General features: G+C 42.6%; 2 protein-coding genes across 4 annotated transcripts in view; one reads left to right on the top strand and one right to left on the bottom strand.

Moving 5' to 3' along the window:
- tmem259 (transmembrane protein 259) overlaps positions 1-2,179 on the bottom strand; it is a 32,110-nt gene extending 29,931 nt beyond the window's left edge. For both annotated transcript variants that reach the window (XM_079267349.1, XM_079267350.1), the window contains exon 1: positions 1,889-2,179. The gene's annotated coding sequence lies outside the window, so the exon portion shown is untranslated. The remainder of the gene's footprint in view (positions 1-1,888) is intronic.
- A 958-nt stretch (positions 2,180-3,137) lies between these two features.
- On the top strand, positions 3,138-15,246 carry med16 (mediator complex subunit 16). Of its 2 annotated transcripts, none has more exons than XM_079267347.1 (16): positions 3,138-3,274; positions 4,783-4,956; positions 5,266-5,373; positions 5,473-5,642; positions 5,741-6,022; positions 6,098-6,247; positions 7,064-7,169; positions 7,240-7,395; positions 7,481-7,695; positions 8,037-8,243; positions 8,453-8,663; positions 9,338-9,471; positions 13,179-13,371; positions 14,179-14,395; positions 14,596-14,679; positions 15,030-15,246. In XM_079267347.1, the coding sequence occupies exons 2-16, from the start codon at positions 4,818-4,820 to the stop codon at positions 15,154-15,156; spliced, it is 2,499 nt and encodes an 832-aa protein (XP_079123473.1). In that variant the 5' UTR covers positions 3,138-3,274; positions 4,783-4,817; the 3' UTR covers positions 15,157-15,246. The 2 variants fall into 2 exon arrangements, with proteins under 2 accessions (XP_079123473.1, XP_079123474.1); XM_079267348.1 differs by having other exon boundaries at positions 4,758-4,956.
- Positions 15,247-15,982: the final 736 nt, after the last annotated feature.

Below are 15,982 nucleotides of genomic sequence, written 5' to 3'. Positions count from 1 at the left end.
ACTTAAAAGAATTCTTGAATGTATTATTTTTATTTATTTATTTCATTTTGTTTCAAATTGGACATCTTCAATATTTTTGTTTTCATGTAAGACTATAGCCCAAAGTTCTTTGCTTAAAGTGTTCTTGAGGTTCTTTAATTAATAAATGGAAAGCAAAGTTATATTTGTCTCCTCCCCTTTTCTTTGTTGATCCGAAAAAATGATCCGAACCGCGACTCCTGAACCGTGATCCGAACCGAACCGTGAGGTTTCCGTGAGAACCGTGAGTGAATAAAGGTAGTAGAGTTCAGTGACTAAAGGCAGTAGAGTTCAGTGAATAAAGGCAGTAGAGTTCAATGAATAAAGGCAGTAGAGTTCAGTGAATAAAGGTAGTATAGTTCAGTGAATAAAGGCAGTAGAGTTCAGTGAATAAAGGTAGTATAGTTCAGTGAATAAAGGCAGTAGAGTTCAGTGAATAAAGGTAGTATAGTTCAGTGAATAAAGGCAGTAGAGTTCAGTAAATAAAGGCAGTAGAGTTCAGTGAATAAAGGTAGTAGAGTTCAGTGAATAAATGTAGTAGAGTTCAGTAAATAAATGTAGTAGAGTTCAGTGAATAAATGTAGTAGAGTTCAGTGAATAAATGTAGTAGAGTTCAGTGAATAAAGGAATAAAGGTAGTAGAGTTCAGTAAATAAAGGTAGTAGAGTTCAGTAAATAAAGGTAGTAGAGTTCAGTGAATAAATGTAGTAGAGTTCAGTAAATAAAGGTAGTAGAGTTCAGTAAATAAAGGTAGTAGAGTTCAGTAAATAAAGGTAGTAGAGTTCAGTGAATAAATGTAGTAGAGTTCAGTAAATAAAGGTAGTAGAGTTCAGTAAATAAAGGTAGTAGAGTTCAGTAAATAAAGGTAGTAGAGTTCAGTGAATAAATGTAGTAGAGTTCAGTAAATAAAGGTAGTAGAGTTCAGTGAATAAAGGAATAAATGTAGTAGAGTTCAGTAAATAAAGGCAGTAGAGTTCAGTAAATAAAGGCAGTAGAGTTCAGTGAATAAAGGTAGTAGAGTTCAGTGAATAAAGGCAGTATAGTTCAGTAAATAAAGGTAGTAGAGTTCAGTGAATAAAGGTAGTAGAGTTCAGTGAATAAAGGTAGTAGAGTTCAGTGAATAAATGTAGTAGAGTTCAGTAAATAAATGTAGTAGAGTTCAGTGAATAAATGTAGTAGAGTTCAGTGAATAAATGTAGTAGAGTTCAGTAAATAAATGTAGTAGAGTTCAGTGAATAAATGTAGTAGAGTTCAGTGAATAAAGGAATAAAGGTAGTAGAGTTCAGTAAATAAAGGTAGTTCAGTAAATAAGGATAGTAAAGTAAATAAAGGTATTAAATAGGTAGATACCAGTCTAGTTAAGAAACGCAGTATCAACTCAAGAGGTCTTATGGCTGTTTCACCAGCCTGCCCCCCAACATGTTTTGTTATTATTACATTACATTGTAATCATTACAAGTAACAACATTACATTACATGTCATAACATTAAAATGTTATGTTATTACATCAACATGTAATGTCATAACATTACATGTTGACGTCATCTAATGTAACTTCTTTGTGTCAGTGATCTGATTACCTTTAAGTTTAGGAACATTTAGGAGACCAAAGATAATCAACCCTGAATATAATCGATGGTGTTTGCTCCATCGAATCATTTACACGTGTCAAAACAAGGAGATGCAGTGAGAGTATGTATATATGTGTGTGAACATAAAGATATATATGTTCACATACATATATACGCGTGTGTGTAAACTGCTGTATAGTCATGTAGTTGTGAGGCCTGCTGTCTATTCAGGTAAACATCCTAACTCTAACTCTTCTGTGTATCTTGGTGCTAAGATTAGCATGTAGCTGGATAATTACCTGTTATTGTCCGCATCTGTGTGTCCATGTCAACGGTTCCTCTCTCCGGTGTTTTCATGTGAACAAACAGCAGGTAGCTTAGTGCTACACAGGAAGCTAACACTAACGGAGCTAGCAGCAGCTAACGCTAGCTAACTGTAGCCGTGCAGCGCTGTTAGCTACAAGCTAACAAAAGCTAGCAGGACTCTGGAGAGTCATTATAGTTTAATCTAAAGCCGTCAGGAGCTAACAGTAGCTAACAGAAGACCATAGACTGTATTCAAGAGACTGACGGCTGCTTATGAGTTCAGACAACAACCAGACCGGAAATACGGGTCCTACGTAGAGTGGAGCGAAAAAATCCCGAGTTTTGTCTGCCAGGTGCAGAACTAGACCCGCATAGTCTATATATCAGACCTACATAGTCTATATATCAGACCTACATAGTCTATATATCAGACCTACATAGTCTATATATCAGACCCATACAGTCTATATATCAGACCCACATATTCTATATATCAGACCCATATAGTCTATATATCAGACCTACATAGTCTATATATCAGACCCACATAGTCTATATATCAGACCCATATAGTCTATATATCAGACCTACATAGTCTATATATCAGACCTACATAGTCTATATATCAGACCCATACAGTCTACATATCAGACCCACATATTCTATATATCAGACCCATATAGTCTATATATCAGACCCATATAGTCTATATATCAGACCTACATAGTCTATATATCAGACCTACATAGTCTATATATCAGACCTACACAATCTATATATCAGACCCACAGTCTATATATCAGACCTACATAGTCTATATATCAGACCTACATAGTCTATATATCAGACCTACACAATCTATATATCAGACCCACAGTCTATATATCAGACCTACATAGTCTATATATCAGACCTACACAGTCTATATATCAGACCCACAGTCTATATATCAGACCGACATAGTCTATATATCAGACCTACACAGTCTATATATCAGACCCACAGTCTATATATCAGACCTACATAGTCTATATATCAGACACATAGTCTATGTATAGGAGAAGCCTGAAAGACTCTGCCCAGGGTTACAGGTCCACGCTTCTCCTGTAGAGGAGACTGCCCTCCCGCCGCCATCTTAGAAAAACACCGTTTATTCTAACGGAGATATTTACAGACAGGCTTCTGTAGAGACAGCCGGTGAGTGGAGGGGTCCACTATGTTTAAGTGAATGAGCCATAGTTTGTTTGGTAGCGACCCTCTACATCAATATCATATTTAATATTATCGTTAATATTCTTCTCTTATTTCATCGTCTTATTTTTAGAAGATCGGTTTCTCAGAGAAGTTCGTTTTATTTGGAGCTGGAGCCAAAAAGTGAGGTAAGCTAATATTAGCAGCTAACGTTAGCCGCTAACTGCTAACTACCTAAACACAGCGCGAGACCCGGGGTACATCCCAAGTCTCTTAATTGCATCCCCGTTTCCCTCACTTGGGTCCTTTCCTTGCGTCCTAGTCCCTCCCACCAGGGATGCATGGAGGAAGCCATGCGAGGAGAGAGGAACGAGGAAATATGTTTTAGGGGACACGAGACGTCCTTTCCTCTGAAGCGTCAACGTCAGTTTCTGATGACGGAGGATCAGATGATCACAGCTGGATCAGCTGTCAGTCATCTTTAACAGCTGGAGAGACTTTAGATAAGTTAGTGTCTGTTCACATGATCACTGTACTTAATAACAGTAACTAATAACACTAATAACTAATAAAGACTAAAGAAATGGATCCTGAGCTTATAAACAGAACACAGGACACAGTTTGTTAACAGACTACAGAGAGAAACACTCTACAGTGGTGATCACTGTGTGTCTTTATTAGTTATTAGTGTTATTAGTTACTGTTATTAAGTACAGTGATCATGTGAACAGACACAAACGTATCTAAAGTCTCTCCAGCTGTTAAAGATGACTGACAGCTGATGCAGCTGTGATCAGCTGATCCTCTGTCATCAGAAACAGACGTGGCTTCACGTGATGCTTCAGAGGAAAGGAAGTCTCATGTCTCCTAAAGTCATCAAATTATCATTATTATTAATATAATTATTATTAATATATTATTGTTATTCTCATTATTATATCATTATTATATTATTATTATCATTATTATTAATTAATATATTATCATTATTATTAATATATTATTGTTATTCTCATTATTATATTATCATTATATTATTATTATCATTATTATATTATTATTATATTATTATTATCATTATTATTAATTAATATATCATCATTATTAATATATTATTATTATTATCATCATTATTATCATTATTATTTATATAATATCGTCATTATTAATATATTATTATCATCATTATTATTATTATTAATATATTATCATTATTATTAATATATTATTATCATTATTGTTATTAATAGCCAACAATCAAGTGTTAAATATTATACATAAAAATATGATTTTATAAAAACGTGTTTGTTGTCCAATCAGCTCTTTGATCTGGCGTTTCCCATCATGCATTGGGTCACCTGGCTCTAAAAACTCTTGTGAGGTCATCGTTACCACGAGTTCATGACTTCAGAGCAAGTCGGACACAAATCTACCCAGAATGCATTGTGTAGCTCATCTCCAACGATCTTATTGTTGTGAAGGTTTAACTCCCAGCAAGGTTTTAAAATGTGGCCAAATTTATGTATTTTATGTTAATGAACTTGAATGAAACCTGAACTCTTCATTGTTAATATACAGATAAAGGTCGTTTTATTTCGTAAATTATTTTAGTATGTTTAATGTAAAGAAGTCACCTGTTTCTTCTTACCTGTTGTTTTTAAATGTGACCAGCTGTGAGTCACCTGTGTGTCTTCAGGTGAGACCTCCATCTTCTTCTTCTGTGGTGGAAACATGGAGTTGGCGTACCTGTGTGAGTGGGAGAAACGACCAAAGAGCACTCACTGTCCGTCCATCCCTCTGGTCTGTTCCTGGTCCTGTAGGAACCTGGTGGCCTTCACCACCGACCTGAAGAGTGAGGACGACGACAAAGGTGAGCGCCTGCAGCACAGACATGCCTACGACACGCCTGCAGCACAGACACGCCTGCAGCACAGACATGCCTACGACACGCCTGCAGCACAGACACACCTGCAGCACAGACATGCCTACGACACGCCTGCAGCACAGATGCTCCTATGACACGCCTGGAACGACTAAACCAAGTCAGCTGACAGGATTAATACAATAAAATATATTTTTCTACTTCGGTAACAGAAACTGATCCTGTAAGAATCTGTGAGGTTCTGTTTTCTTTCTGTTTTCACTGTTTTACAAACCATATTGTGTGTGTGTGTTCCAGATGTCAGTCACATGATCCACATCATAGACACTGAGCACCCCTGGGACGTTTACTCCATCAGCTCTGGGCACACTGAGGTCATTTCATGTCTGGAGTGGGATCAATCAGGTAAGATTTACCTCACAGTCTGTTTAGTGATCTGTTTGTGTGTTTATTGATCTGTTTATTGATCTGTTTGTGTGTTTATTGATCTGTTTGTGTGTTGAGGTTCAAGACTGCTGTCTGCAGACGGTGACGGACAGATTAAGTGTTGGTCGATGTCGGATCACCTGGTAAACAGCTGGGAGAGCGTCCTCTCCAGCTCTCTGGACGGAGATCCAATCGTGGCTCTGAGCTGGCTGCACAACGGAGTGAAGCTGGCTCTGCACGTTGAGATGGTAACACAGACAGACACGCAGACAGGCAGACGCTCCAAACTCTCGTATATATCAGACAGTTAATAAGTATATAAATCATGTGTTTCTTGTGGGTTCAGTCAGGTTCTACAAACTTCGGTGAGAAGTTTTCTCGGGTGAAGTTCTCTCCGTCTCTGACCCTGTTTGGTGGTAAGCCGATGGAGGGCTGGTTGGCGGTGACCGTGAGCGGTTTGGTCACCGTGTCGTTGTTGAAGCCGGGCGGCGCTCTGCTGACGGCCAGCGAGAGTCTCTGCCGGCTGAGAGGACGGGTGGCGTTAGCCGACATCGCCTTCACCGGAGGTGGGAACATCGTGGTGGCGGCGACCGATGGCAGCAGCTCGTCTCCCGTCCAGTTCTACAAGGTCAGAACCTCGTTGTCATAGTGTTCTCTGACCATCATTGGTTCCAGTGACAGTAAACATGTTCTCTGTGTTCAGGTGGTGGTGAGCGTCGTCAGCGAGAAGTGTCGCATTGACACAGAACTGTTACCATCTCTGTTCCTGCGCTGCACCACCGACCCTCTGAGGAGGGAAAAATACCCGTCTGTCACCCACCTCAAGTTCCTCACCAGAGAGAACTCTGAACAGGTAACAAGGAGAACCAGAGAGAACCCTGAACTTACAACAGGGAGAACAGAGAGACCTCTGAACAGGTAACAAGGAGAACCAGAGAGAACTCTGAACTTATAACAGGGAGAACCAGAGAGAACTCTGAACAAGTAACAGGGAGAACCAGAGATAACTCTGAACTTATAACAGGGAGAACCAGAGAGAACTCTGAACAAGTAACAGGGAGAACCAGAGATAACTCTGAACTTATAACAGGGAGAACCAGAGAGAACTCTGAACAAGGAGAACCAGAGATAACTCTGAACAGGTAACAAGGAGAACCAGAGAGAACTCTGAACAAGTAACAAGGAGAACCAGAGAGAACTCTGAACAAGTAACAAGGAGAACCAGAGAGAACTCTGAACAAGTAACAGGGAGAACCAGAGATAACTCTGAACTTATAACAGGGAGAACCAGAGAGAACTCTGAACAAGTAACAGGGAGAACCAGAGATAACTCTGAACTTATAACAGGGAGAACCAGAGAGAACTCTGAACAAGGAGAACCAGAGAGAACTCTGAACAAGTAACAAGGAGAACCAGAGAGAACTCTGAACAAGTAACAAGGAGAACCAGAGAGAACTCTGAACAAGTAACAAGGATAACCAGAGAGAACTCTGAACTTATAACAGGGAGAACCAGAGATAACTCTGAACAGGTAACAGGGAGAACCTGGGGAACCAGTAGAACCACAGAGTTCTCGGAACAGGTAACCAGTAGAACATCAAGAACAGACCAGAGAGGAGTTGGTCACACAGAACTAAAGAACCTGACAGAACATCTGTGTGTGTTGCAGGTTCTGCTGTGTGCGTCCAATCAGAACGGCAGCATCGTGGAGTGTTGGTCTCTGAGGAAGGAGGGACTTCCTGTCAACAACATCTTCCAGCACCGCTCACCAGTTGGTAAGAGACCACACTGGTTGAACTGGGTCAGTGCTGGATGTTTGACCTCTTACCTCCCTCCTGTGTCCAGTCGGAGAGAAGCAGCCGACCATCTTGAAGTGGAGGATCCTGACGACCACCAGCGACCTGGAGCGAGTGTCGGCCGTCGCTCTGCCCAAACTCCCCATCTCCATCTCCAACACGGACCTGAAGGTGGCATCAGATACCAAGTTCTGCCCGGGACTCGGTGAGCGCTCCGCCCGTCTGTCAGCTGTGTCGGTGTGTTGGTACCGGGTCCTGGTCTGAGGATCGGTTCTCTCCTGTGTTGGCAGGTCTGGCTCTGGCCTTCCATGACGGCAGTATTCAGATCCTCCACCGTCTGTCCCTCCACACAATGGGGGTTTTCTACGGTTCCTCCTCTGGTCAGAGACCCGGAGACGAGTCTGCCATCAAACGCCAGAGAACCGGAGGCCCGGCGCTCCACTTCAAGGCCCTGCAGTTCTCCTGGACTTCACTGGCACTGGCCGGAGTGGACAACCACGGGAAGGTGAGCTCACACACCTGAGTACTGGTGGTCAGAAACCTGTTTCATTATTATTATTTCATTATTCTGCCCAAAATAAATCGTGCTTAACCATATTAAACTGCTCTAAAATATGCAGCGATGACCCGACATAACTTTCATGAGACTCGCATCTTTTAGTAGAGAACATCCTTTGAATCTTAAATACGGTAATTCCAAGTGTCCATGCTTAAATAAAGGGTGAATAACAATAGTGTGATTGTGTTCTTTATAATATGCAGACTTTGATGAACAATAATCCTTCAGGGTGAGTCAGATATCAGTGTCTGATTCTAGAGTTTACTTCCCTGTTGTTTCCTCCTCAGCTCCACATGCTGCGAGTGTCTCCCTCTATGGGTCAGGTGCTGGAGATGAACACGACGCTGCGCCACCTGCTGTTCCTGTTGGAGTACTGCATGGTGACGGGCTACGACTGGTGGGACGTCCTGCTGCATGTGCAGCCCACCATGGTCCACAACCTGGTGGAGAAGCTGCACGAGGAGTACATGAGGCAGAACCAGGCGCTGCAGCAGGTCAGACTGGAGCAGTGACTGCTGTTCTATTTAAATACATCAAACTGGTTTTCCATTCACTTCATCATTTCTTATTTAAAGACCCGTCACATGTCAAAGGAACTATTTCTGGTTCTGCAAATTCAACTGCTTACGGGCTTAAACTGAGATTCAGCAGTAAACTCCACTTCCCATGATGCCTCAGTGTAGCTGTATGATGTGTGTCTCAGGTTCTGGCCACACGTATCGTGGCAGTGAAGGCGTCTCTCTGTAAACTCTCCACGGCTACAGCAGCTCGAGCCTGCGACTTCCACGCCAAACTTCTGCTGATCGCCATCAGCTCCACTTTAAAGTCTCTGCTGAGGCCGCACGTCCTCAACACACCTGACAAGAGTCCAGGTGACCGACTGACAGAGATCTGTGCCAAGAACATCGACACAGGTGAGATAGGTGAAGGACGGGGGAGCTACTTGAGGGACAGGTGGGATACCTGAAGGACAGGTGGGATACCTGAAGGACAGGTGGGATACCTGAGGGACAGGTGGGATACCTGAGGGACAGGTGGGATACCTGAGGGACAGGTGGGATACCTGAGGGACAGGTGAGATACCTGAGGGACAGGTGAGATAGCTGAAGGACAGGTGGGACACCTGAGGGACAGGTGAGACAGCTGAGGGACAGGTGAGATACATGAGGGACAGGTGAGATAGCTGAGGGACAGGTGAGATAGCTGAGGGACAGGTGAGATAGCTGAGGGACAGGTGAGATAGCTGAGGGACAGGTGAGATAGCTGAGGGACAGGTGAGATAGCTGAGGGACAGGTGAGATAGCTGAGGGACAGGTGGGACAGCTGAGGGACAGGTGGGACACCTGAGGGACAGGTGAGACACATGAGGGACAGGTGGGACACCTGAGGGACAGGTGAGATATCGAGGGACAGGTGAGATAGCTGAGGGACAGGTGAGATAGCTGAAGGACAGGTGGGATACCTGAGGGACAGGTGAGATAGCTGAGGGACAGGTGAGATAGCTGAGGGACAGGTGGGATACCTGAGGGACAGGTGAGATATCGAGGGACAGCTGAGGATGACCACTGATTGATCACTGTCTCCTCAGATATTGATAAGGTGATGATCAATCTGAAGACGGAGGAGTTTGTGTTGGACGGCCCCCCCCTTCAGTCCCTGCAGCAGCTCATCCAATGGGTGGGAGACTTTGTCCTCTACCTGCTGGCTAACCTGCCCAACCAGGTGAGCTAACGGGAACACTGCTAACGACAAGTAATATTCCTTCATCAGGAACTTCAGGTGAGTTATGAAGTTATGAGGAGGATTTTCCCTCCACAATACAAAGTAAAAACAAAATGACCAGGAAGAGACAAAGAGTTATCCATAGAGCATAGAACTGGAAAAGGGAACCATGTAGAACCAAAAACATACCAAGAAACCACAGAGAGGAATAGAACCACATAAACCACAGAGGACTAGAACCACAGAGAGGAATATAACCAAATAAACCACAGAGAGTAATAGAACCAAATAAACCACAGAGAGGACTAGAACCCAAGAAACCACAGAGGACTAGAACCCAAGAAACTACAGAGGACTAGAACCCAAGAAACCACAGAGAGGACTAGAACCCAAGAAACCACAGAGAGGACTAGAACCCAAGAAACCACAGAGAGGACTAGAACCCAAGAAACCACAGCGGACTAGAACCCAAGAAACCACAGCGGACTAGAACCCAAGAAACCACAGAGAGGACTAGAACCCAAGACACCACAGACAGGACAAGAAACCACAGAGGACTAGAACCACAGAGAGGAATATAACCAAATAAACCACAGTGAGGAATAGAACCAAATAAATCACAGCGAGGAATAGAACCAAATAAACCACAGAGGACTAGAACCACAGAAACCACAGAGAGGAATAGAACCAAATAAACCACAGAGAGGAACAGAACCCAAGAAATCACAGAGGACTAGAACCCAAGAAACCACAGCGGACTAGAACCCAAGAAACCACAGAGAGGACTAGAACCCAAGTCACCACAGACAGGACAAGAAACCACAGAGGACTAGAACCACAGAGAGGAATATAACCAAATAAACCACAGTGAGGAATAGAACCAAATAAATCACAGCGAGGAATAGAACCAAATAAACCACAGAGAGGACTAGAACCACAGAAACCACAGAGAGGAATAGAACCAAATAAACCACAGAGAGGAACAGAACCCAAGACACCACAGAGAGGACTAGAACCCAAGAAACTACAGCGAGGACTAGAACCCAAGAAACCACAGAGAGGAATAGAACCACATAAACCACAGAGGACTAGAACCACAGAGAGGAATATAACCAAATAAACCACAGAGAGTAATAGAGCCAAATAAACCACAGAGAGGACTAGAACCCAAGAAACTACAGAGGACTAGAACCCAAGAAACCACAGAGAGGACTAGAACCCAAGAAACCACAGAGAGGACTAGAACCCAAGAAACCACAGAGGACTAGAACCCAAGAAACCACAGCGGACTAGAACCCAAGAAACCACAGAGGACTAGAACCCAAGACACCACAGACAGGACAAGAAACCACAGAGGACTAGAACCACAGAGAGGAATATAACCAAATAAACCACAGTGAGGAATAGAACCAAATAAATCACAGCGAGGAATAGAACCAAATAAACCACAGAGGACTAGAACCCAAGAAACCACAGAGAGGACTAGAACCCAAGACACCACAGACAGGACAAGAAACCACAGAGGACTAGAACCACAGAGATGAATATAACCAAATAAACCACAGTGAGGAATAGAACCAAATAAATCACAGCGAGGACTAGAACCAAATAAACCACAGAGAGGACTAGAACCACAGAAACCACAGAGAGGAATAGAACCACATAAACCACAGAGAGGAACAGAACCCAACACACCACAGAGAGGACTAGAACCCAATAAACTACAGAGGACTAGAACCCAAGAAACCACAGCGAGGACTAGAACCCAAGAAACCACAGCGAGGACTAGAACTCAAGAAACCACAGAGGACTAGAACCCAAGAAACCACAGAGGACTAGAACCCAAGAAACCACAGAGAGGACTAGAACCCAAGACACCACCGACAGGACAAGAAACCACAGAGGACTAGAACCACAGAGAGGAATAGAACCAAATAAACCACAGAGAGGAATAGAACCAAATAAACCACAGAGAGGAATAGAACCCAAGAAACCACAGACTATACTAGAACCCAAGAAACCACAGACTATACTGGAACCCAAGAAACCACAGACTATACTAGAAACCAAGAAACCACAGACTATACTGGAACCCAAGAAACCACAGACTATACTGGAACCCAAGAAACCACAGACTATACTAGAACCCAAGAAACTACAGACTGTACTAGAACCCAAGGTACCACAGACAAAACTGGAACCCAAGAAACCACAGACAAGACTAGAACCCAAGAAACCAGACAAGACTAGAACCCAATAAACCAGACAAGACTAGAACCCAAGAAACCAGACAAGACTAGAACCCAAGAAACCAGACAAGACTAGAACCCAAGAAACCAGACAAGACTAGAACCCAAGAAACCAGACAAGACTATACTAGAACCCAATATACCACAGACAAAATTGGAACCCAATAAACTACAGAGAAGACTGGAACCCAAGAAACCACAGACTATACTAGAACCCAAGAAACTACAGACTGTACTAGAACCCAAGGTACCACAGACAAAACTGGAACCCAAGAAACCACAGACAAGACTAGAACCCAAGAAACCAGACAAGACTAGAACCCAATAAACCAGACAAGACTAGATCCCAAGAAACCAGACAAGACTAGAACCCAAGAAACCAGACAAGACTAGAACCCAAGAAACCAGACAAGACTATACTAGAACCCAATATACCACAGACAAAATTGGAACCCAATAAACTACAGAGAAGACTGGAACCCAAGAAACCACAGACTATACTAGAACCCAAGAAACCACAGACTATACTGGAACCCAAGAAACCACAGACTATACTAGAAACCAAGAAACCACAGACTATACTGGAACCCAAGAAACCACAGACTATACTGGAACCCAAGAAACCACAGACTGTACTAGAACCCAAGAAACTACAGACTGTACTAGAACCCAAGGTACCACAGACAAAACTGGAACCCAAGAAACCACAGACAAGACTAGAACCCAAGAAACCAGACAAGACTAGAACCCAATAAACCAGACAAGACTAGAACCCAAGAAACCAGACAAGACTAGAACCCAAGAAACCAGACAAGACTAGAACCCAAGAAACCACAGACAAAATTGGAACCCAATAAACTACAGAGAAGACTGGAACCCAAGAAACCACAGACTATACTAGAACCCAAGAAACTACAGACTGTACTAGAACCCAAGGTACCACAGACAAAACTGGAACCCAAGAAACCACAGACAAGACTAGAACCCAAGAAACCAGACAAGACTAGAACCCAATAAACCAGACAAGACTAGATCCCAAGAAACCAGACAAGACTAGAACCCAAGAAACCAGACAATACTAGAACCCAAGAAACCAGACAAGACTAGAACCCAAGAAACCAGACAAGACTATACTAGAACCCAATATACCACAGACAAAATTGGAACCCAATAAACTACAGAGAAGACTGGAACCCAAGAAACCACAGAGAAGACTAGAACCCAAGAAACTAGACTAGAAACTACAGACAAGACTAGAACCCAAGAAACCAGAGAAGACAAGAACCCAAGGTACCACAGACAAAACAGGAACCCAAGAATCCACAGAGAACACTAGAACCCAAGAAAATATATCTGATCTTAATGGACAAAGGCAACAAACCTGATCTGTGTTCTCTGGTGTGGTCCTCATAAGAAGAGTAAGACTACAGACCTGATCTGTGTTCTCTACCCCCACAGGGCTCCCTGGTCCGGCCTGGTTTCGGCTTCATGAGAGACGGATCCTCTCTGGGTCTTCTGAGGGAGATGTTGGTGATGATCAGGATCTGGGGTCTTCTGAAACCAGGATGTCTTCCAACGTTTACAGCGACCTCAGACAACCAGGACAGCATGCAGCTGATCTTCAGACTGCTCACCAAGCTGTGGCTCTGCTGTAAGACTTGTTATTGATCATTGAAAGACTCTAGTGATCACTTAAAGGCTACTGATCATGTTATTGATCACTTAACGACTAGTGATCATGTTACTGATCACTGAAAGACTCTAGTGATCACTTAAAGGCTACTGATCATGTTATTGATCACTTAAAGACTCTAGTGATCACTTAAAGGCTACTGATCATGTTATTGATCACTTAAAGACTCTAGTGATCACTTAAAGGCTACTGATCATGTTATTGATCACTTAAAGACTCTAGTGATCACTTAAAGGCTACTGATCATGTTATTGATCACTTAAAGACTCTACTGATCATGTTGTGGATCACTTAAATACTCTACTGATCATGTTACTGATCATGTTATTGATCACTTAAATACTCTACTGATCATGTTACTGATCATGTTATTGATCACTTAAATACTCTACTGATCATGTTACTGATCATGTTATTGATCACTTAAATACTCTACTGATCATGTTACTGATCATGTTATTGATCACTTAAATACTCTACTGATCATGTTACTGATCATGTTATTGATCACTTAAATACTCTACTGATCATGTTACTGATCATGTTATTGATCACTTAAAGACTCTACTGATCATGTTAGTGATCATGTTATTGATCACTTAAAGACTCTACGGTCACATGTTATTGATCAGAACCGATCATTTAAAGACTACTGATCGTGTTATTGATTATGTTATTGATCATTTAAAGACTCTACGGGTCACATGTTATTATGTTACAACATGTTATGTCACCTTGTTCACTGACTGACTGTCTGTTTCTCAGCCCGGGACGACGGACCCCCCCAGGATCCTGATGAGACTCTGATCGATGAGTGCTGCCTGCTGCCCAGTCAGCTGCTGGTTCCCAGTATGGACTGGCTCCCAGTTAATGATGGCGTCATCGTCAAGCTGCAGGGTAAACACCCGCTCAGGCTGCAGTTTGGAAAAGCCTCGTCTCTTCCCGGAGCAGGTTCTACCGCCCCGATGGAGGTCTTCACCAGGTAACACACCTGGACTCTCTGAGGGGCTGCTGGTTCAATACACTGAGATATCACATGTACAAGTAAACAGAACACATCTAGTGTGTGTGTGTGTGTGTGTGTGTGTGTGTGTGTGTGTGTGTGTGTGTGTGTGTGTGTGTGTGTGTGTGTGTGTGTGTGTGTGTGTGTGTGTGTGTGTGTGTGTGTGTGTGTGTGTGTAGGAGTCTCGGCTCTCAGAAGATGGATAACCTGCGTTGTGTCCATATGGGCGTTTGTCCCACTGAGGAGAGCAAGGCCTGCACCAGGTGAGTCCACAGGAAGTGATGTCATAACACATTCACCTGTTTCTTCAGCTTCAGGTGTTCTAGGAAACAGGAGTACCTTTAAAGGAACCTGAACACATCACACACAACATTTACAGCTGCAGATCTGCAGATCTAGAGCTGTAAATGTTGTGTGTGATGTGTTCAGGTTCCTTTAACAGTTAAACATGTTAAATGTATGTGATGTGTTCAGGTTCCTTTAACAGTTAAACATGTTAAATGTCTGTGATGTGTTCAGGTTCCTTTAAAGGTTAAACATGTTAAATGTCTGTGATGTGTTCAGGTTCCTTTTAAAGGTTAAACATGTTAAATGTTGTCTGTGATGTGTTCAGGTGCGGCTGCGTGACGATGCTTCGTTCTCCAAACAAGACGAATGCCATGAAGCAGTGGGAGCAGCGCTGGATCAAGAACTGTCTGTGTGGAGGTCTGTGGAGGAGGATTCCTGCAATGCTCACCTGAACCACCAATACCTGAACACATCACCGATCACGTTCCTCTCCAAATTAACCTGTAAATAAAGTTGGTTTTGTATTTGACTTTGTAATAAAACTGTCAAAATAAAAGCTTGTTTTCTTCCTGATGTTTATTTATTGTCTTTTAAACTGGAAAATTCAAAACGATCAATGTTTTCGAGTCAAAGTATTTAAGTTGAATTTCTTTAGAAAATAAATAAACGTTTAAGAATTAAACTTTAAAACATTGAGACACTTTATTGTGAAACTCTTCACGTCATGAAGATGTTCCTGTTACAGACACCATATTGGTTCTGATGACTGATGTCATAGTTTATTAAGATAACATTGCGGAGAGGACCAGAGTTCTCTTCTGGATCCTCAGGACTGGATCTGACCTGGTTCTAGACCTAGACCTGGTCTGAGTCCATTCGTGAAGAGAGAGTTGAGCTTCATGAACAAACACTTTAATAACAGACATTTTTACATATTTAAAATTTTATCTTCCGTGTGTTTGTGTAAAAATACTTCATGAGTCTCAGAGGACGAGAACAGCTTCATCCATTCATAAAGATCAAAGATATATTCTGTGGATATTAAGAATATTAAAATCAGATATTAGAGCTGCTTTAAAGGAGAACAAATCCTCATGTCTGTGGCTCGGAACCTGGAGGCACTGATCACCTGCCATACACACACTCACACACACACATACACTGACACACGTAATATACACCCTCACGCACACACATCGTGCAGCAGCAGCAGATCTCCGCCAGCAAACAGAAAGCGGTTCCAGATCCGCGTTATTTCAGGGAGAACGGAGCCTTCAT

The sequence above is a fragment of the Melanostigma gelatinosum genome (genome assembly GCF_949748355.1).
Source record: "Melanostigma gelatinosum genome assembly, chromosome: 4".
Lineage (NCBI taxonomy): Eukaryota > Metazoa > Chordata > Actinopteri > Perciformes > Zoarcidae > Melanostigma > Melanostigma gelatinosum.
Note: the sequence above shows the minus strand (reverse complement) of the source record. Positions and strands in the feature narration are given on the sequence as shown.